This window comes from Vitis riparia, chromosome 9 (genome assembly GCF_004353265.1).
Source record: "Vitis riparia cultivar Riparia Gloire de Montpellier isolate 1030 chromosome 9, EGFV_Vit.rip_1.0, whole genome shotgun sequence".
NCBI lineage: Eukaryota > Viridiplantae > Streptophyta > Magnoliopsida > Vitales > Vitaceae > Vitis > Vitis riparia.
The window spans coordinates 18,690,485-18,712,494 of record NC_048439.1 but is presented as its reverse complement, the minus strand read 5'-3'; the positions used below and the strand labels follow the sequence as shown (position 1 = coordinate 18,712,494).

The 22,010-nt window shown below is 37.3% G+C and overlaps 1 protein-coding gene across 1 annotated transcript; it reads left to right on the top strand.

Annotated features, from left to right (window-relative positions):
* Window positions 1–1,392: 1,392 nt before the first annotated feature.
* LOC117921887 (fasciclin-like arabinogalactan protein 14) lies at window positions 1,393–2,328 on the top strand. Its single transcript, XM_034839834.1, has one exon. It carries the CDS (start codon window positions 1,393–1,395, stop codon window positions 2,326–2,328), a length of 936 nt encoding a protein of 311 aa, XP_034695725.1.
* Window positions 2,329–22,010: the final 19,682 nt, after the last annotated feature.

The following is a 22,010-nucleotide window of genomic DNA, read 5'->3' as shown; positions in this document are numbered from 1 at the left end:
AAATTGACTTTAAGTTAAATTATATTTAAATTGTTAACTTAAAACTTATTACTTAATTATTACCTTAAGCACTAAGGTTGTTTGATAAAAATAACTCAAAATTTATTTAAATCATCAAATTGATATATTTATACTCAGAAATTATAATTAAGATAAAGGAGATCAAATAATATTGGAGGTCGTAGAATAACAAAAAAGATCGTGAAGATAAGTAAAACAAAAAAAAATAAATATGTAAAATAAATATGTGAATTTAAGAATAAGTTAATTATTTTTACTTATTACTTAAAATTGTTTTTTACTTTAAGTCATACTATTAAGTTATTTTATCAAACATACTTAATTTATTTAATGACTTAAATTAAATTATTAAGTCACTTTAAATTATTAAGCTGGTTTACCAAACATCTACTAAGTTATAATATTAAGTTACTTTACTAAACATGTTTAATAACTTAAATTAAAAATAAATCATATTAAGTCATTCTAGTCTAATTAAAGAAAAATAGAAAGATATTGACTACGGTCAATTGAACAATACGAGGCTTGAATGGTAGGTGGCTTCATAAGCATTGTATACGTGCATGTTAAACAACTCTTTCACATAAAAATTCAAGCTTTCTCACTCAGTGACCTTCCCAAAATTAGGTATTATTAATTATATATGTTAAACTACATATTAATCTAAAAGTTTAAATTATTAGGTAATACACTAATAACATTTATCAAACTAACTAGTTAGAATTAACTCTTAATTATATATGAGCATATACATATAGAGAGAGAGAGAGAGAAAGAGAGGAAGACTAAAACTAACTATGGTTTAGGAGTATTAGTAGAAAGAGAGAGAGAAAGATATATATATATATATATATATATATATAGAGAGAGAGAGAGAGAGAGAGAGAGAGAGAGAGAGAGAGAGAGAGAGAGAGAGAGAGAGAGAGAGAGAGAGAGAGAGAGAGAGAGAGAGACTAACTAATAAATTAACTAATAACATATATCTTACTGGAGATCTTGGTACACTTGTAATCCAGTCCTGGGAATAAGGTTAGAAGAGAAGGTGTAATAAAGTTGAAAAAAAGGTAGGCAACAGAAAAACATAAGAAAAACGGTTAGGGCCAACAGAGGGCACCCTCAAAATCAAAACAAGCTATTTTAAGGATATGGTTGAACATTGACTTTGACACTGGCAAGTGGCCCTACAAATTTAGAGCACTTCCACAGTCTTCGCCCTCATTTCTGACCAGGAGAAGTTCCCACAAATTTGGCGGAGGGAGACTCACTCTTACAGACACAATGCTCTCTTTGAATCCACTCATTTGCATATAAAGCTCTCCACCTTGTGTCCCTCCTCTTTCATTCTCTCATCATTGATTGATCCTATAAAAAATGCATCTCAAATCCTCCATCGCACCACCAACTTTTCTCTTGCTCTCCTTCCTTCTATTCTCTTCTGCCACTGCCTTCAACATCACCCAACTCCTTGCCCAATACTCAGATTTCAGCACCTTCAATGGCTACCTCTCTGACACCCAATTGGCAGCTGATATTAATAAGCGACAAAGCATCACTATCCTTGCTGTTGACAATGGCGGCCTGTCTCCACTTTCCGGAAAACCCAAGGATGTGATCAAGAAGGTTGTTAGCTTACATGTGGTGCTTGACTACTTTGATATCCCAAAGCTCCAGAAACTACCCAACAACACTGCGACTCTCCCTACACTTTTCCAGGCCAGTGGTGAATCTACTGGGCAACAAGGCTTCTTGAATGTCACCCATTTGAGCACAGGAGTTGTATTTGGTTCAGCTGTTCATGGTACCACGCTTGGTGCTAATTTGGTCAAGTCCATTGCTTCTCAGCCATACAACATATCGGTGTTGCAGATCAGTACTGTGATAATTCCTTCAGGCTTGGATAACTCAAGTACATCTCCTTCACCCTCACCTCCACCGCGTCCTCCGCCGCCTTCATCTGCACCTGCACCCGAACCTTCCCCGAATAATAAGTCCCTGGCACCGGCCCCTACTCCAGCAAAGACCCCATCTCCACCCCCACCAGGTAAGGCTACTCCCCCATCTCCACCCCCACCAGTTAAGGCTACTCCCCCATCTCCCACAAAGCCAATGCCTAGTAGGCCACCTCTGGGCCCTGTGCCTGCCAAGGCCCCAGCCATCCCTGGCAGGCCAATTGCAGATGGTCCGACCCCAGTTGGTAGTCCACGAGGTTCTCCACCAAGTGATGATGATTCAAGCGCGCCTGCCACAGTTGGAATTCACCTTGCCGTTGTCATTATGCTTGTATCCTCTCTCTTGTCATTTACTTGATGGATTTGAAGTCGGAGCTGAAGGGAAGAGAAGAGAAGTAGCTTTTGCATCTAGGATAAGACTGACATATGAATTGTTTTGAGTTTTTCTTTACGGATTACCTACCATAAAAGTTCAGATGCAAAATGCAACAAATGTTTTGATTTTTTAGCATTTTGAAGTGAGTTGTTTCAAAATCTAGTTTCTCAACTATTCCTACTCGTATGCAAAGTAACAAGAACACAAACGGTAACTCCAGATCACGCGTTCAGTCAACATTAATTGTCTGTTTTCATAGCCAAAAATCTATCTCACTGTTAAGGAAGACAGAACTATATTAATAGCCAACTCGCCTCATCCCTAACACTGAATTTCTAAAACAAAGTGATAAGAAAATCTCTCCACTCTAAAACACCCTTTACTGAAAAATACCTTGCATAGATCCGAAGAATTTTGCCTCCAAATAGACACGCACTCGCGGAGTCAGAAATGTAGGCCAGGGGCAAAATTCAAAAAATTGTTTCCATGGTTAAGTCTTTTTTACCTTTAAATTTGATTGGCGTAGTGGAAATTTGATTTTTTTTAGGGGGAGGGACTTGGCCCATTAGGCATATGGCCTGGGCATATGTTTGCTTAGAGGTGTCCAATGGCCACGCATGTCGGGCGGGCACGGCCGACCCATGCAAGCCAAATAGCTGGCCCGGCATGACCCATAAGCCACGAGGTAATCGTGTTGTTCCATGTTGGGCTTGTGGCCCATGGGCCACACTTTGTTAAAAATTTTAATTTAATTTTTTTAAGTCATTTTGTCTTAAAGTTTTTTCATTATTAAATAAAATTTCTTTTTGTTACTTTAAACACCTCTAATAATTGTACTTTTTATTTTTTATATTTATATTTATCGAATTTGTATTTGTAAAATTTATTGAAATGTTAGTTTTTTGTTTTTAAAAATAGTAAAAAAATTATATTTGAATTTGTTTTTTTTTTTCAATCAAAATAACAATAAATTTAAAATAATGGAATATAAAAGGATATGAAGTATAAAAAAATAATTCTTTTATTCAATATTTCAATAAATTACAAGAAAAAATAAGAAGACGGGTTGGCATGGTGGGCCGACAAGGGGGGCTTGCACTAGGAATGGCAACGGGGCGGGTTCGGGACGGGTCGCCCTCATCCCAACCCCGTCCCGTTTATTCAAAATAAATCCCATCCCCGTCCCAAACCCGAGGCGGGGCGGGCTATATAATCTCATCCCCGTTTTGAAATAATAATCAAAATCCCATCCCCGGTCGTTCCAACCCGAGTTGCCCAAAAACAGGTGAAAACAATGAGTTACAGACTGCTGAAATGAGGAAAATAAATTAGCAAAAAGACCACCTTGTTGCTACCAGATTACAAATCTGGACAATCCCAAATATCACCAACAAATTTCTCATCTTTTGCCCAGAAATTGACAAAAAAACACGTCAAACCAAACAAATCAACATTCAAATCTCTCATCGTTTGCCCAAAAACTACAAAAAAAACCCTAAACCAAAAAATCAACATTCAAAAAAAAAAAATACCTAAAATGATTCCCATAGAGAAAATGGCAGTTTCGGATGATTTTTGCATTGAGTACTCCAACTCTCCCAAACACACCATCTTTTAGCATTTTGACGAACACTTGAGTTGCTGATTGCATATTAGGGATGAGTTTCAGGGACGAGAACGAGGATGGGAGGGATTTGCGGAAGCCATTTCTTCACATTGGAAACTGGTACAGAAAGGGGTCAAGGCAATCTAGTATGATGAGGTCGTCTCAGGTGATTCGGGACAGCTCCGCCTCCATCATCGCTTGTGTTCTCATCAACAACCCCAGGGACGAGAACCCTAAAACGAGAGAAAAAAACCTAAAACGGGAGAGGAAACAGGAGAGGAAGACCAGAAAGAATAGGAAGCAAATATTTATATGTGGGGGGTAAAATTGTAATTTCATATTCGGGGCGGGGCGGGGTATATTGTTACTAAACCAGATCCCGCCCCGAACCCGATTCGGGTTTTTTTTAAAAACCTGAACCCGTCCCATCCCCGATTACTATGCTCCCATACCTGTTCTAATCGGGGCGGGGCGAGGCGGGTGACCCGAAAAACCCGCGAAATTGCCATTCCTAGCTTGCACAGGGAGGGCAACACGATGACACAATGGGTTGTTTCCTTAGGCCTAACATAACCCGTTCCTTTGGGCTGCTACAGTAATTGGGTCGTGTCAACCTAACCTAGTCTTTTGGCATGCCAAGTCACGAGCCAAAATGGGCGGTCCGACCCATTGGACACCTCTATGTTCGCTTCGTCAGTGTATGTATATATATGTTTATAAATAAATATAAATATATATATATATCGAGACTAAATATCTAAGTTGGATAATATATTTCACCACTTATCATATCTCATATTTGATTGAATTTAGAATATGATATTGTGGACCCCGCATTTCGGCTCAATGCGTTTCCCACGCGATGGCGAGCTCGATTTTTATTTTCAAAAATTGATTTTTTATTGATTATTTGAAAATGACTTGGAGTCGCCACTTATTTTTGTTTTATTTTTAAAGGGTAAACAAAATAAGAAAGAAAAACCCTAAGTGTGACTCCTTGTTTTGGAAAAGGTTGGTCTACGAAAAAACCGGATCGGGTTCGGGGGTCAGGTTACTTATCGGGAAGGTACGGTAAAGACCATAGCACCCCTCTAAGTCCCTAAAGTCGGGTCTCTACTAATAAAATGAAGTTGACATGGCAATCAATAGGAAAATCGATGAATATCAACATGATTTCACACCAAGAATCAAAGCATGCATGAGAGATGGACAAAGTGGGAGAAAATGCGTACCTTAGCAGCAAACAACAACGTGCTATCATGAAAAAGAGATTAGTACAAAACAATGATCACAAGGTATAGCATATATGTCACTAAACTGAATACAAAATCATCAATAGCACATGTGTCATTTCACTCAATTTATTTTAAAGAAAATTTATTTGATGTTGGGCCCCCACCAAAGCCCATTTATTTTTGTATGAATTAATCCCATGAATTTCCACCATTCGGAATTACGGGAATAAATTCATACTTATTTTAAAACCTTCTAAAAAAAACAAGGGAGATTTGAAAATTGCTTGCCGAATAGAAAATGGCAGCAAATTTTTATTAGAAAGTGAGGCTTTTGGAACCTAAAAAAAAGAAATTCTAAGGAAGAAAAAGAGCTTTGAGTTGGGGTTGTTTAAGGACTAAAACCCAAAAAAATATTTGAAGAAAAGGGGTTGAAAAACTATTTTTAAGAAGTCGAAGGTAGTAAAAATGGGGAATGGCACTTGGGTCAAATGGTGGTCATGCAGTGATATTGAGTATGAGTTGACTGATGAGAATGGGGCATACTGAGTGACATTAACGGCGAGTTTCTCCAATCTTCCGAGCCTGCGCAGCACATCCATCAAAGAACTGTGGGCAACTGCGTCTGAAAAAATGTCATCACCACACATTTCAGAAAACACAACCAACGCCTCGGTGGTTGTCTCATCCTTTGCCTAGAAGATCGATGACCCTATCATATGTGAAGACGCCACCCTTGTAATTCCCTCTTCACTTTCTCATGCAACTGAACAGCAAGACCCGTCTTTCAAGCTTTACTCAAGAAACATTGATAAGAATCTCATAGGTCTTCGCATCCTCCAAAAGCCTCAGTCGCTTTGTTACACAATAGAGCTGTATCCGGAATCTCACTCTCTATCCATACATCTTTCACCAACACAAATAACCGAGACTGCATCAGGTTCCAAACCTCCCTCCATAGCTCCACCAAACAATGACAACTGCCCAAGGCGGAAGCCAAAGTAGTTTCACAGTGGGCACTAATCTTTGGCAATGTAGAAATGCCAAACGCGACTTTAGAAGGCGACGTGGAAAAGAATGAATCACATCACGCACACGCCAGTCAAGACATTGCCATCACCTGCGAAGGTCAGCGTACACATGAGAGCAGGATGGTCGCTGCTCCACTTCTCACTTGAGAGCCCTCCCTTTTTCCTTAAAACAGCAACAGGTAAGGTTTCAAGAACTCTCACAAGAACAAATTCCTCAATATGCCATATATAGTCAACAATTCCCATAGACTTGGAGTGGTATGATGTTGCTAAGGTTCCCCATAATTGTTCTCTTGTTCTACAGCTTCTAGGAATGCCATGGTTTGCACTCCGAAGACGGGACTGTGGTCTGAGGACGAGGCTCTCCGATGTGAATAATTGGCATCTTGAAGGCAGTCTCATCAGTTATAACTTGGGGATTCAAGCTGCACACCCATATCAATGAAACCAATGATAAAATACTCTTGATCTTTGGTGGAACATTAATCTGACGACATAGGAATCTCAGATCAACCTGTGAAACAAAGGGATCTCAAGGTGAATGGTCAGCAATACATTCTCGTCATCCTCACGGAAGTTGATGTCATAAGCGGGCCCATCATGCCTTTGAAAGAAACGATTAGATTCAGCCATAATTGGATTGAGTGAAGACTTCTGAGGCCTAGCATTGCTGAAATCCTTCTCATTGCATCGTCAAGGAGTGGCCCACCAGACTGGTCCACTGAACCTGAAACCACTTGTCCTTGAAGAAAAAGATGTGCTTAATGCCAAATTTGCCAAAAACCCCTCCAGCTGCCTCCTTCACTTTAATATCCTCATCCTCCACGGATTTATTATTATTCTCAACTTTATCTGCAGCGTCCATGGCAGTTTTGACAATATCACCCTCTGGCATTACTTCAACGAGGTTGTCAAAAGCTTTATGTGGGGTCCCCAAGTGTCCAATCTGAAGGCGGGCAAGAAACACCATTATATCAGAATGAGTGCCATCAACTTCAGTCAAATCATTTTCCAATTAGTAGGGTTGGTCAAGGAGATGCTCAGTTACAAAGCAGCCCGGTATCAACTCCTTTGCATTCTCCTTCTGACCATCCTGTATGGCTCACCTTCTGGACAACGACATAGTCTTCCTCATTCAGGCCCGGTTCCTTCTCTGATGCGGCACTGAGAGCGTGCATTGCTTCAGCCAAGAAGTACATCGTCTTCTTTGAGTGACCCTTTGATGGAATGGCAGGACAAAAGGCTGAAGAAGTGATTCTCAGCATCTGCATGAATTCTACTCACTTTTCTATTACGACCAAATCGGGTTTGAACTTTAGTATTTGCATGCACAGATTTTCAATGTATTCTTCCTTCGCTTTCAGGAGAGTTCCTCAGTCTTCTTCTCTAACCGACTCTGCATTTGTTTGGTCCTCCTATTGTTTATGTTCGACGAGGCAATCAAGAAGAATAATACCAGGGTTGACAATCTTTCTTCTAGGATAAACACGATGCTGATATTCAGTTTCAAATGGTGAACGGGTCCCACTCTCCACCAGAATTCTCCTTTTATTTCCTCTATTGTCTCCATAATCAAATTTGGAATGAGCTTTGCAAAAACGGACTGATCTCATGGCGAATCTTATCATATATCCATGTGCTGTCATGTTACACATCAGCACCGATCCAAGATTGTACGCTGCTGCTTCATTAAACCTCTGCTGATGGTAGCTTCTCAACTTGCTCTCATGGGTATGGCCTTCATGCTGAATGAGTGCACTTTCACTATTGAAGTCACTGAACTTCTCTTGTTCAGAAAGATAAACCCGTATGCCAAGAGGCTTGTCTTTTTAGGAGAGATTGGAGATCTGAATAGCTGGGTCAGAAGGAGTGGGCATTATCTGTGAAATGGGTATGGAAATAGAGAACATGTGGTGTAGAGAGAGAGAGCGTGATGGCAAGCATGCATGGGTATGAGGTGAAATGGACATGAGGGGTAATGGGCGTATCGGATTAGTGAGCATGAAGGGTGTACAAAAGTTAAAGGGATAGGTATGGGATGGACAATGAGTACGCGGGAAAGGTGAATACATTCAGATATGGGTGTGGATAAGTTAATGGAAAATGGAGATGACCACGCATGCATGAAGCCCTACGTACAGGAGGGGATTGGAGGCAAACGGGTAATGAAAGAATGGTACAAATGGTAATGGGGGGATAAGGAAAATGGGTTGAGTGAAATGGGTATGATGATGAGGGAACGTACCATATTTTCTAGGCAAATATTCCTCTCTCCATGAACTGTCAACTTCATGCTCAGTATCCTGCTGCTTCTCAAAGGCATCGCCAGCACTATCAACTTCAGCAAGCGTCTTAGATGGTAACGAGATATAACCTAAATGAGTTCCATATGATTTACACATAATCACACCACTATCGGCACTCATCCAACCTCTCTAAACACAAACCATTGATAGCCTTTAGTTTTCCAAACCGATTTGAGAGCTCAAAGATAGCAAACCATTTTAATAAATCCCTTTGTTCCCAGCTACATGAGGTCCATGATGATCCAAGAGAAAAACCACTGATATTCGCACACAATATAGTCTTAGACCATCACGAACCAATGCAAGACTAAAGAACAGCCCTGGAGTCATGACCATAACGATTTCTTGAGGCTCTGAGCTAGATACAATTGCTTTGAACCAAGCCATCTCCAAAGAGGTAAACAGTTCGAAGCCCACTACCTTGGGAAAGTGCCACCCCAAACCTCACCTCAGGTAGCTGGTAGTAGAAGGCATGGTCGCCCTAATCCTTGCACAAATGCTCATGAAACAGCAGTAATGCCGACAAGGATACTTATGGGAAGAGCGAGCCTCTTAACTTCTGCAGTCTCACGAACCCAAGCTACTGATTTAGCAGATGGTTCAAGCATAACAATGGAGAAAGCGGTCCAGAGAAAGCCACAGCTCTCTTTGGCCCCTCCAAGTCAGATCTTTGAAGGAGCACACAGTCCAAAACCGGATCCATTTTCCCACAGCTTTAGCATTGATCAAGACCCAGAAACAGAGCCAAATGGATGGAGTATGAAGTATAAAAGAAAACGAGTGAAGTGATTCTCAAAGGTTTCATTTCATGAGCCATCCATGAACCCTCTGAGAGTGAGAAAATCCATTTTTAAAACACCACATTCAGGCACATTCACAATAGAAGCAGAGTATACCAAAATCAGCAATGGCAACCGGGAAAACAAGATTTCATCTCAACAAACTAAACAACATTCACAATATCAACAACAACCATGGAGGAGCAATAAGAATCAAAAACTAACAATAAACCTTTTGCTTTCATACCTGAGAGTGCTGATGTTCCGTTCCTTCAAACGTTCCTCAAACACTACTCCAAAATACCTCCTCTAGAACCATCCCCTCCCAGCACCTCTTCTCCACTCTCTCATAACAATGTCACCCTCCTCCGCCAGCTTCTCCTCCTCTCTCCAAGATCTCTGTCTCGTTCCCTCTCAAGCTCACCCACCAGAAAACTTTTTCTCCTCTCTCCCCCTAGTCTGCCTCTCACCCACAGCCTCTGGTAGTACTCACAATGTCGTTTTCTTCTCTAGAAACCCTCCTCACAAGGCTCCTCCCCCAAAGAATACTCCCCAGCTTCCTCTTTCAAAAACAGCCAAAAAAAAACCTCCCTCCAAAACAGAAACGCACCCCCCTTTTTTCCAGCTGCCTGCCTCTGCCAAAAAGCAAAATCCCTTTTCTTTTCTCCCGGATTTGCCCCTCTAACCACCTGCAGAGACAGCCACCAAAAACATCACTACCTGCAGCCTCTCTCTCCTCCGCTCCTGCTAACGGCATGCAGGAATCTTCTAGAATTTCATTGCCACGTGTCGACCTCTCATTGGTCCTCCAAACCACCAATCTGATTCCTCAACAACCAATCCGAGAGTGACACGTGGCTCGCTGGGGCTCTTCCACGTGCCAAAATCAGCTGCAGCAAAGAATGACCTAAATGGGGGTCTACAGATATGTGATAAAATCAATGTTTAATTTCAAAATCGGACCGGTTACTAAACTGAAAAAATGATCGGTTCACGGTTCACTGGTCGAACCGACGATCGAATCGGTAACGTCATAAATGTATTTTATATATTATTAAAATTTTAAATAAATTAATATATAAAAATAATAAATTCTATCCAAATTTATAAATATTAAATATTAAACATAACATTAAAATTATAATAAAAAAATGAATACATTAAATATAAAACATAAAAATTAAATTTAAAAATGGAAGTCTAAGATTTGAGATTTCACCTGTTTCTCAAGGGTCAACAAGACTGCTACTGGTTTTTGGTGGGTAGGGCAAACATTGGTTTTTGACATTTTGTGTGTAGAGGAGGAAGGGGGGAAGAGACGGACCAAGATTGTTAGCAAGGGGGGCGGCAAAGACTGGTTTGTTGTGGATGGGTGAGGAGTCTGTCGACGGCAACTGTTGGAGCTAGGGCACCTGAGAGAGGCAAGATGGTCATCAAAACGACATCGTTTTAGTGCCAAAAGCATCAAAACAATGTCATTGCGATGTTGTAAAAAAAAATGGTTGAATTGTCCTGTTCGCCAGTTGAACCGTTGGTTTGCTTGGTTCGATTCTGATTCAACCATTTTCAGACCTAATTCACTAGACCGGTTTTTAAAACATGGATAAAATAACTTATCTTATTTCATGTTTAACCAAACCTAAGATAAGATGTGTTATCACATCTCTTATTTTATCTCAAATTATATTTAATAAACATAACCAAAGAGATAGATAGTTTTAAAAAAAATAAGAAAAAATTAATTGTATTTTATCACTTTTAAGTTCAACTATTATTTAACCTCTTTATACATAGTCACATCTAACAAAATAGAAACTTCTAATAATTACAAATATATAGAAAGTTTGTAAAACTTAACTACTTAAATCTAGAATCTAATTGAATACCCAAAATAAAAATATTCTAATTGACTTTTAGAACTAAATCAAATTCTAATTTATAGAAACTTCCTGAAATCAAGTTTACTTTTCAGCATGCCTCTTGAACTTGATTTATAAATCAAAGCAACATCCTTAACCTTCTAAAATCTTCAAACTTAAGTGTCTTTATAAAAATATCAACAATTTGATTTTGAGACCTTACAAATTTTAATTGCACTTTTTTTTTCCATAGTGGACTCTATAATAAGAATGATATCTATATTCCTTTTTCATAATGGACTCTATAATAAAAATGATATCTATATTGATATGCTTGCTTTAATTGTGGAAAACTAGATTTTTTTTACTATGCAATCATTGACTTGTTGTCTAAATCAAAGTTCTTAAAACTAGTCCGGTGATTGAATCAGAAAAGTTATTGATTCATGGTTCACTGGTCAAACCGCAATCGAATCAGTAACATCATAAATAATAATTTATATATTATATAAAATTTTAAATAATTATAAGAAATTAAAATTATATATAATTAAAAATTTTAATAATATTTCATTTTTTATATTTGACATATCAAATTAAATAATGAAGAGAAATATAAATATATTAATATTTTAAATTTTATTAAATAGAACATATATAATATTTAAATATAAAGATATATTTAAAATGAAAAAAAAAATTATAATATTTAATTTTATTTACATGCCTTTTGTATTTTATTATTTTGAAATTATTATATTAATTAATTTATAGTATTTTTTATAATTACATTATATAATTATTATAAAAATAAATGTGAAAGGGTTTTATACAATAAAAATTTGAAAAAAAAAATATTAATTTTGTTATATATTTTGATTTGGAAATATAATACCATGAAGAAGCTTCATAGCTTAATGGTTAAGCTTCAATTTTTACACCTCAAAGTCTCCAGCTTGCAAAAAAAAAAATCTTCTTTCTTCTCACTAACTAATCCTACATCAAAAAGGCATGCAAGAATCATTAACTTGTAAGACTAAAAACTTATTGGGTTTGATGACAAATAGGTTGGACAGGCTCCTCATGGAGTGATCCAATTCCCTTAAGGCATCAAAACGTTTTTTTGGTTTAAAAAAAAAAAAAAAAGTCTTTTTGGCTTTAAAAAAAAATGTTCGATTCACCTTTTCAACCGGTTCATCTGGTTCATAGGCAATTCGATGGCCAAACAATTTTTTTGGTGGACCAAACCGATTTGGCCACCAGTCGACAGTTGGACTAATCAGACTAGTCGATCTGATTTGATTTTTAAATCATTGGTCTAAATAGATCTATGTTTGTTCTTTTTATGGTAAATTAAGTTCTTTCAACACATTTTTAAGCTAAATTGGATGATGTTGTCTAAGCAAATTCTACTTCACATGTTGAAAGTGTTATAATAGGTTGTTTCTTTGAAGTCCAAGTCAATGTGGTATCTCCCACTAAGAACACAAAGTCATTGGTGCTCTTTCAATCCATATCATTAATGTAGGTTTGGATCTATATTTTTTAGGTGCATCCCCACTCCATGATAGGACTCATTTTTTATTGTGAAAAACTAATTTTTGAAAAAGTTGGAGTTGCCACTTATTTCTAAAAGGAAAAAAATAAGAAATAAAATCTTAAAGTAACTTTTTTTAAAAGGAAATACAAAGTCTTTGAAAACTAAATATAGATTTGAGGGTCAGGTTACTTATTGAGAAAGTACCATAAGGTTGTACCTCTCTAAGCCATAAAGAGGTTTCTATTAAACAAGTGAAAGGAACTAAGGTAATTAACTAATAGACTATGGATACCAAGAGACAACACAACAAGAATATAAAACAAGGCATGGTGATGAAAAGTAAGAAATAAAGAATACTCGTATCATAACGCGCATATCAAAGAAAAAAAAAAGAAATGTAAGAAAAGAGCGTACCTAAAAAATGTTTTCAAAACAAGGCAATGCGCTTATATAAAAAGAAAGAATTAGTTCACAGACAAAATAAGTGAAATAATATCAAAGTAAGAGCCACCTAATATATACAGCATATATACAATTCAAATCAAGAGTCAAATATGGCTAAACTAGTATCAAGGTGGATTAACATACACTTATCATGTAGAGATATTAGAACAAGACAACAAACATGAAGTTATAAAATAAATCTAAATAAAATAGTTAAAAAGTGATCATGTTATAAGAAAGAGCTTGGCTGACATGAGTAAGATATCTAGAATACAAACCAAGAGTCAAAGAAGGTTATAAGCATGCCAAAATGGATTGATTCAACAAGTTATTCAAATGATATAGAAACATGACAAAAAACAAACATTTACAAAATATATAAATCTAAATAAAATTGTTAGAGATGAGGTAAAATAATAATAATAAAAACTACAACATATTAAAGGTGTCTATAATACAATTCAATAGCCAAAGTTCCTAAAAGTTAAACAAATAATCCATATTTCAAAGTACATTTCACAACTCCAAATCAAATCAACACAGCAAGCATAAAAAAAATGGAATCAATTCACAAGCTTAACAAAGCTCCCAAACTTATTTTAGAAGTCTATAATACAGAAAAATATTAAAATTAATTAAGACCCTAAGAACTAAGACTAATTAGCAAAAACATTTTGACATGTAGAAATAGGGCAACATCAAAACACTTGGAAAAACATATTTATTCAACAAGTTTAGAGAAGGCTCGTTTAACAAAACAAAAATTCTTTGAAACATTCAAGAAGTCCAAAACATATTTCAAGTTTCAAAAATATTTTAGAACAAATCAAAAAGTCTAGATATATAAAAATACTCTAAGGATCAAAAACAGGACAACAAGTAGGCAAATTTTAGAAATCAAGGTATATGGGCTTTGCCATAAGCCCAAATTATTTTCCATTGATAAATCTACACCCTAAGGGAAAAGATTCATAAGGGTTGGATATAATCTCATTAATCTAATATTTGCAATATTAATTCATGTTCTCAAAATCAAGAAAACCTGGAGTTTAGAAAAATGAGTAATGTAAGCTAAGGAAGTGAGTCATAGTTCAACTACAAACTTCACTCCTTCATAACCCTCAAATGAGTATGAATTTGAGCTCATAAAAGGCATAAAGGGTCAAATTAATACTCAAGTTTGGAAAAAAAAAATGTTGAAATGTACATGGAAACATCCATGGAGAGGAATGTTCTAATGTGTAACCAAGTCATGTACGCCAAGAACTAGTGGCAACAATTATTAACCTTAAAATGATGATGATCCTAAGCCTCAAATGACCATGAAAAAGGATTCAAATGGGCTAAAAATGGTCCTCCAAAACTCGATTTGGAAAAGCTTTTCAAAAATTACAAAAACAAAGAGAGCAACTATCCATTGTCTTAAGCATGACGATAAAGCCCAATGTAAGAGGCTTGATCTTTGGCCACAAAATTAGCCCTTGAAAGATGCTTGAAATTTAGCCAAAAAAAAGTTTGAAAATGAGTTTTATAAGCAGATTTGCAAAGAAAACTAAAAAAGATGAAAAGAGGCTCCAAAGGGCTTATTGTAAATAAAATCTCTTTGGCAAATAAACAAACACTTTTGCCTCTCAATTTTTTAAAATCAATCACAAAGCTTTCAAAAACTGTTTAAATAAAAGGGGAAAACAAAATCCCTAAAAGATAAATCAAAAGAAAATCAAAGATTTAAATCCAAATGAGTCTCATGTCATGATTTAGTCGATGGGCTTCACGAAAGGAAAAAAACAAAAAAAAAACAAAAAACAAAACAAAACAAACAAACAAAAACAAAAGCAAATTCAACAATACTTCAAAAACTATTGAGCAACAAATTAATCAAGAGATCAAACATCTCATCAAGCAAACAGGATGAACAGAGTAAAGAAAAGAAAAAGAAAATACAAAGATGATGAACAAAAACTCAACAAACAAGTGTATAACCATTCAATATACATACTCAATATAGATACCATCTCAAAAATCAATAGATGAAAGAAAATAAATTGAAAATAAGAATAAAAATCGGAGCTAAAGAGAACTTGCCCAAGAGGCTCCTCCCAAGTAAAGTCACTTAACTTTTAGTAAGCTAAAACCTCTTTTCCAAGCCAAGATTTCTTCAAAACCCTTAGAATTTTCCTCCTCTAGAAAATTGGGCAAAGTGTCCCCTCAAAAACCAAGAAAGAAGTTCCCTAAAAATGAGCCCCCAATACCCTTTTTTATAAGGGAATGAATGATGGAGATTTTGATATGTATCATCATCTCAACCAAGGCTGAAATTCACTTAAAACGCTTTAAACTAAACCTAAACTCAAAGAGACAATATCCCAAGGTAAAATCTCTCAAAAATTAACATAAAGCATCCCTGGGAACCCCTAAAGAAGGACAAAAAAAAAAGAATGAAACTTGAAAAAATGTCAAAATAGGGCTTAAAAAGGTAAAAGTTGATAAACTGATTGAGAAAACTAGTTGAACTGATTCTAACTGATTGACTCGTTTGGTTAAGGGTTGGCTCAACCAATTAAGGACTAGTTGAACTACCGGCATAATCTAAAATAGGCCAAAAACGAGTTTCAAGTCACCAAAAAAAGCCCAAATAAGCTACGATCACACCGAAACTTTGGGAACTCTTAGATACCTCTAAATTCGCACAGTAGCTCTAAAAAATCCCTCCAATAGGTCTCCGAAATCGGCCCAAGAGTCATTGTCAAAGTCGAGTAATAGATGGACCACCAAGGAGTATGAAAACAACTAAGTGAAAAAACGATCCTACGCATGTGCTATATGAAAGCCTAAGGCGAGAAGGACTAAGTATAATAAATAAATAAAAAGATATACCATGGGAACAAAATGAAGGGTCTACACCTACCCTTATCATCAAACATCTCTTGTAGGCTTAAGGGAATCTCATAGGTAGTGGCAATGCCCATCATGTGTTGTTGTTGCAACACGTTATTGAGAGACCCAAGTAAAATATAATGGGCCTTCTCATCTACTCTTTGCCACTAAGAATGAGAATCTTTCTCTTCCTATGTGGAAACTCATTAGAAATGGGTGAAGCAAGCTCCTAAGTTACCCATTTCAATTGTTATGTTGTAAGCACTATGTCTAGGTTTCATTTCTAATCAACATAATTAGGTTCGATTAATTTGTTATTAGTTAGAATCGGGGTAATAGGGTTATAAGACATGATTCATGTAATAAATAAATCATTTCTATTGGCGTGAGCTGTCTAATTAGATAATTAGATAAATCTATTTTAATGTAAATTCCATACTTCAAGGGTCATCCACAATTTTTGGCACAAACCGTGTATAGGCTAGAATAGACTCCTAAAATTCCTTTGTTTTGTATCTATATATGATTGTATTCAACTCAAATAAAAAGAAGAAGAAAAACCTTCCAAGTTGACATGGTATCAGAGCCTTATCAAACCCACAGCTTCCTTATTTCATGATGTGATTGATCTGATTGGGTGCCACCTTCATGTACTCAGTCAAAACGCTATCAACTTCTCGCACTACCTCTTCGTTTGCACCAGCTCTGTGCATCAGTGAACTACGCCTTGGTTGTAGTCTCCACAGACCTGGAAGACGATGTCGAAGTTGACCCCAAATCCTCTCCAAATTTCGTCGGAAACGATGTTCCAACCTCGACGGATTTTCCATATGGCGAGGCCTGCGCCGTCACCGACGTTGTCGTTTTACGGCATCGCTTAACTAGGAAAGAACCCAGACCCAATAAAATCCATGGCGGAATCCTAAGACCTAACACAATCTCTCATTTCCCAGACCAACTCCATCCTTAACGATCTAACAACAAAAATGATGGAGGTCCTAACTCTAGCCCAAACCTCTCCTCAACCTCTGCTTGCCAATTCCTCAACTGCTCCGATCGGTATCAAGTTGGAAGGATCCAACTATGCCTTATGGTCCCAGGTTGTTGAGATGTATATCTCTAGCAAGGACAAGTTAGGATATATTAATGGAGATTCCCCTCAACCTCTAGAAACTGATCCTTCACTCAGGAGATGGCAAACCGAAAACGTCATTGTCAAGGGATGGTTGATCAATTCGATGGACCCTTCCTTAATTGCCAACTTTATCCGCTTTCCAACTTCAAAACAGGTTTAGGATTCTATTGCTACAACCTATTTTGATGGGACATATTAGTCTTCAGTCTATGATCTCCGGCGTCGTGTTACTCGTATGAAGCAGGCGGGTGGATCCATTGAAAAATACTACAACGATCTTCAAGGGTTGTGGCAAGAAATCGATTTTCGTCATCCTAACCCGATACAGAAATACAACTTGATTCTACAAGAATATCGGGTTTATCCTTTCCTTGATGAACTAGATGACAAACTGGATAAAACTCGGAGTGATGTGCTCCAATTAAAACCATTCCCTACGGTGGAACAAGCCTACGTTTTTGTTCGTAGGGAAGATGTCAGGTAAACTGTGATGATCTCAGGTGTAGATACCACTCCTAGAGCAGTTATGATATCTAAAGGGATCGAGGGAAGTCACTACCAGACGCCACTGAAACCAGGGGCTCTTTCTCTGAGCAGGGGAAAATCCAACCAACCATCCAAAACCAAACCACCATCTGATGGCATAAAGTGTACACATTGTGGCAACTCCAAACATACCCGTGACACCTACTTCAAACTACATGGGTATCTAGATTGGTGGAACGACTTTCAAGCACGAAAAAAACGTGAAACCTATGCTAATGACGACCACACTAGGAGAGCTACCGTGGTTACTTGTGATCCTTCATTATTCCTCATCCCTCAAGTAGAATCTCCACATGATCCAGGTACTTCTGGTAAGGCACTTCATATCTCTACTCACAATAATGATGATGACTGGATTCTCGACTCTGGTGCTATAGACCACGTGACATTTGATTCAAATGATTTTTCTAATGCAACTCAACCGAGACGGAGCTATGTTACAAATGCCAATGGGGTCACTTATCTGGTTACAAGGGCTGGAACAGTGACTTTATCTCCTTCCATTTCATTATCTAATACATTACTTGTATCTTCTCTTTCAAATAGACTGATGTTTGTGAGTCAAGTTATTGTGGATCTTAATTATGTGGTAGTAATGTATTCTACATTTTGCCTTCTTCAGGATATTCTCACCAAGGAGATAATTGGGCGTGGTACTAAGAGGGGGGGATTATACTACGTTGATGACTTCAGTTCGGGAAGAGCAAATCACATGCACCACACAATTAGTAACAAGGAAAGACAAATTTGGTTATGGCACCATCGACTTGGGCATCCATCTTTTGGGTATTTGAAGCACTTACTGCCTAGTTTATTTTCCAAAGTATTACACTTAAATTTTAAATGCAATACTTGTATCTTAGCCAAAAGTCATAGAGCTTCTTATCCCTTGAGTATGAATAAAAGTATGATTCCTTTTATTTAATCTATTTTGATGTATGGGAACCTTCCCCAGTAACTATGTCTTCTGGTCATCGTTGGTTTGTAATTTTTGTTGATGACTGTACAAGAATGACATGGTTTTACCTCCTAAAACACAAAGATGAAGTATTTGTTGTTTTTCAATCATTTCATACCATGGTTCAAACCCAATTTTCTGCAAAAATTAAGATCATTTGTTCTGACAATGGAGGAGAGTATGTTAATCAACAATTCCAGACATACTTCAACAGTTATGGTATGCTTCATGAAACCACATGTTCTCAAACCCCACAACAGAATGGTACTGCTGAAAGGAATAATAGGGATATCTTAGAAACCGCTCGTGCTCTATTGATCAATGCACATGTGCCGAATAGATACTGGAGTGATGTCGTGGCCACAGCCGTGCATCTATTGAACCATATGCCCACCAAAGTCTTACAATTTCATACTATGTTTAAGGTGCTTTCCGATCATGTCTCATTACCTAATGTTTTGATGATTCCTCCCCGAATTTTTTGTTGTGTTGGTTTTGTTCACATCCATAAGAATCAACGAACTAAGTTGGATCCATGTGTTGTTCGGTGTCTATTTTTGGGGTATGGAGTACAAAAAATGGATATAGATGCTACGATCCAATTGCCAAAATAACCTACATCACCATGGATGTCACCTTCGTAGAATTTGAAAAAAAATTCCCATCACCGGTATCCAATTCCCCTTTTCAGGGGGAGATCCATGGTGAAGAACGGAATTGGTTGGATATTGAAATGTTGGACGTTGGTGACAATCTAGCACATCCGAATGATGGCAACAACATGGTTGAACCTCCAAGAACTTGCAACGACATGGTTGAACCTCAAAAAACTGAAGCTGAACATATACCTGAATCATCAAAAGATACAGAATCTGATGAATCCCTTCACTCTTTAGTACCCAATGACCATTTTCCTGAGAATATCCCTGAGGTAAGCTCTTCTATCACACCTTTACAAGCTAATGTTATAGATACATCTACGGGTTATGTTCTACCTTTCAGACACAATCGAGGCAAGCCACCAAATCGATACTCCCCATACATAGAAGAACGACGATCCAAGTATACGATAACCAATTATGTGTCCACTCAAAGATTATCTGAACCTCTCAGGGCCTTTGCACATACACTTTCCTTATGTCAAATTCCAAGTAGTGTTGAAGAAGCTTTATCAGATTTGAAATGGGCTCAAGCTATAAAAGAGGAATTGGAGGTGTTGCAGAAAAAAAACACATGGGTTTTGAGTATATTGCCTGAAGGAAGGAAGACAGTGGGGTACAAATGGATTTTCTCCATTAAATATAAAGCAGATGGGTCTATTGATCGATACAAGGCGAGGTTGGTAGCAAAGGGTTATACATAGAAATATGGTATAGATTATCAAGAAACCTTCTCACCTGTAGCCAAACTAAAAACTGTTAGAGTTCTGTTATCTCTTGTAGCAAACTTAGATTGGCCATTGCACCAACTGGACGTGAAAAATGCCTTCCTCCATGGTGATCTTGAAGAGGAAATTTACATGGATCTCCCACTAGGTTATACTGCTACCTCAAAGGCAAAGATCGCATGTAGGTTACAACGAGCATTGTATAGACTAAAGCAATCACCTCGAGCATGGTTTGGCAGGTTTAGTTCGGCAATGAGGAAATATGGGTTTCAACAAAGCAATTATGATCATACACTCTTCCTAAAACATCAAGTGGGAAAAATAACAACCCTCATAGTCTATGTAGACAACATGATCATTACAGAGGATGACGTAGAAGAAATCTCCAGGCTTCAAGAGCAATTGTCAACTGAGTTTGAGATGAAAAACTTATAAGGGCTTAAGTATTTTTTAGGCATTCAAGTAGCAAGGTCAAGACAAGGCATATTTCTTTCTCAAAGAAAATATATACTAGACTTGCTGGCAGATGTAGGATTACTAGGGTGTAAGCCGACTGATATTCCAATTGTCCAGAATCATAAACTTGGAGAATATGTAGACCAGGTGTCAGCGGACAAATAGAGGTATCAACGGTTAGTGGGTAAACTCATCTATTTATCTCATACTTGGCCAGATATTGCTTATGCTGTGAGTGTAGTGAGTCAGTTCATGCATTGCCTGAGTGAAGACCATATGGATGTCATAATGCAGATCCTTCGTTATTTGAAGTCCTCTCCTAGGAAAGGACTTATGTTCTCAAAGAATGGTCATTTGAATGTTGCTGGCTACACAGATGTTAACTGGGCAGGGAACATCACAGACAAGAAATCTACTTCAGGGTACTTTACTTTTGTGGGAGGCAACCTGGTTACATGGAGGAGCAAGAAACAGAAGGTAGTTTGCATTGTCTAGTGTTGAAGCTGAATTTGGGGGAATGGTCAAAGGAATATGTGAGCTTCTTTGGCTGAAAAAGTTGTTAGTTGAGATCGATGTTGCTCCCAACTCTAAAATAAACCTGTTCTGTGATAACAAGGCAGCCATTGCTATCTCCCACAATCCAGTCCAACATGATCGCACTAAGCACATTAAGGTGGATCGGAACTTCATCAAACAGAACCTTGAAGAAAAGATTATTCAACTTCCATTTGTTAAATCAGAAGACCAATTGGCTGATATACTCACAAAAGCAGTGTCTGCAAGGAACTACTATAACTCACTTGACAAGTTGGGCATAAGAGATATATATGCTCCAACTTGAGGAGGAGTGTTGACGTGAGCTGTCTAATTAGATAATTAGAGAAATCTATTTTAATGTAAATTCCATACTTCAAGAGCCATCCACAATTTCTGCCACAAATCGTGTATAGGCTAGAATAGACTCCTAAAATTCCTTTGTTTTGTATCTATATATGATTGTATTCAGCTCAAATAAAAAGACAAAGAAAAACCTTCCAAGTTGACAATTTCATGCATTAATGAAATAACCTAAGCATTCAAAGCAAAGATGGTGATTAATGAAGGAAACATTTCATGCTCTCAAACTACATATATTTATGCAAAGTACCCTACTATCATAAGAATCATGCATAGTTAAAGTAGGTCATGACTCTTATTAGTAGGGTAGAGACTCTTTCTAATTAATCAACCTACCTTAAACCTTAAAAGGTTATCCTAAGACATTGATTAATATACCTTTGTGTTCAGCCCTTAGCACATGCAAGTGGGACCACTTTAGGTGATTCTACCATTTCATGTCTAAGTTAAGTGTATAACCAAGATCCTCAACATCAATATTACCAGAAAAAGAGTTCCATCTTTAAGATTGACTACTTCCATTACAAACAAGAATAGTCTTGTCCTTTTAGAGAGTGTTTGATCCTCGGGAATAGGGAATGGGAACAAACATTTCATTCTTTCTCTTCCAC

Coding starts and splice junctions, on each gene's coding strand:
- LOC117921887 (XM_034839834.1), top strand. CDS start 1,393: ATGCATCTCAAATCCTCCATCGCACCACCAACTTTTCTCTTGCTCTCC.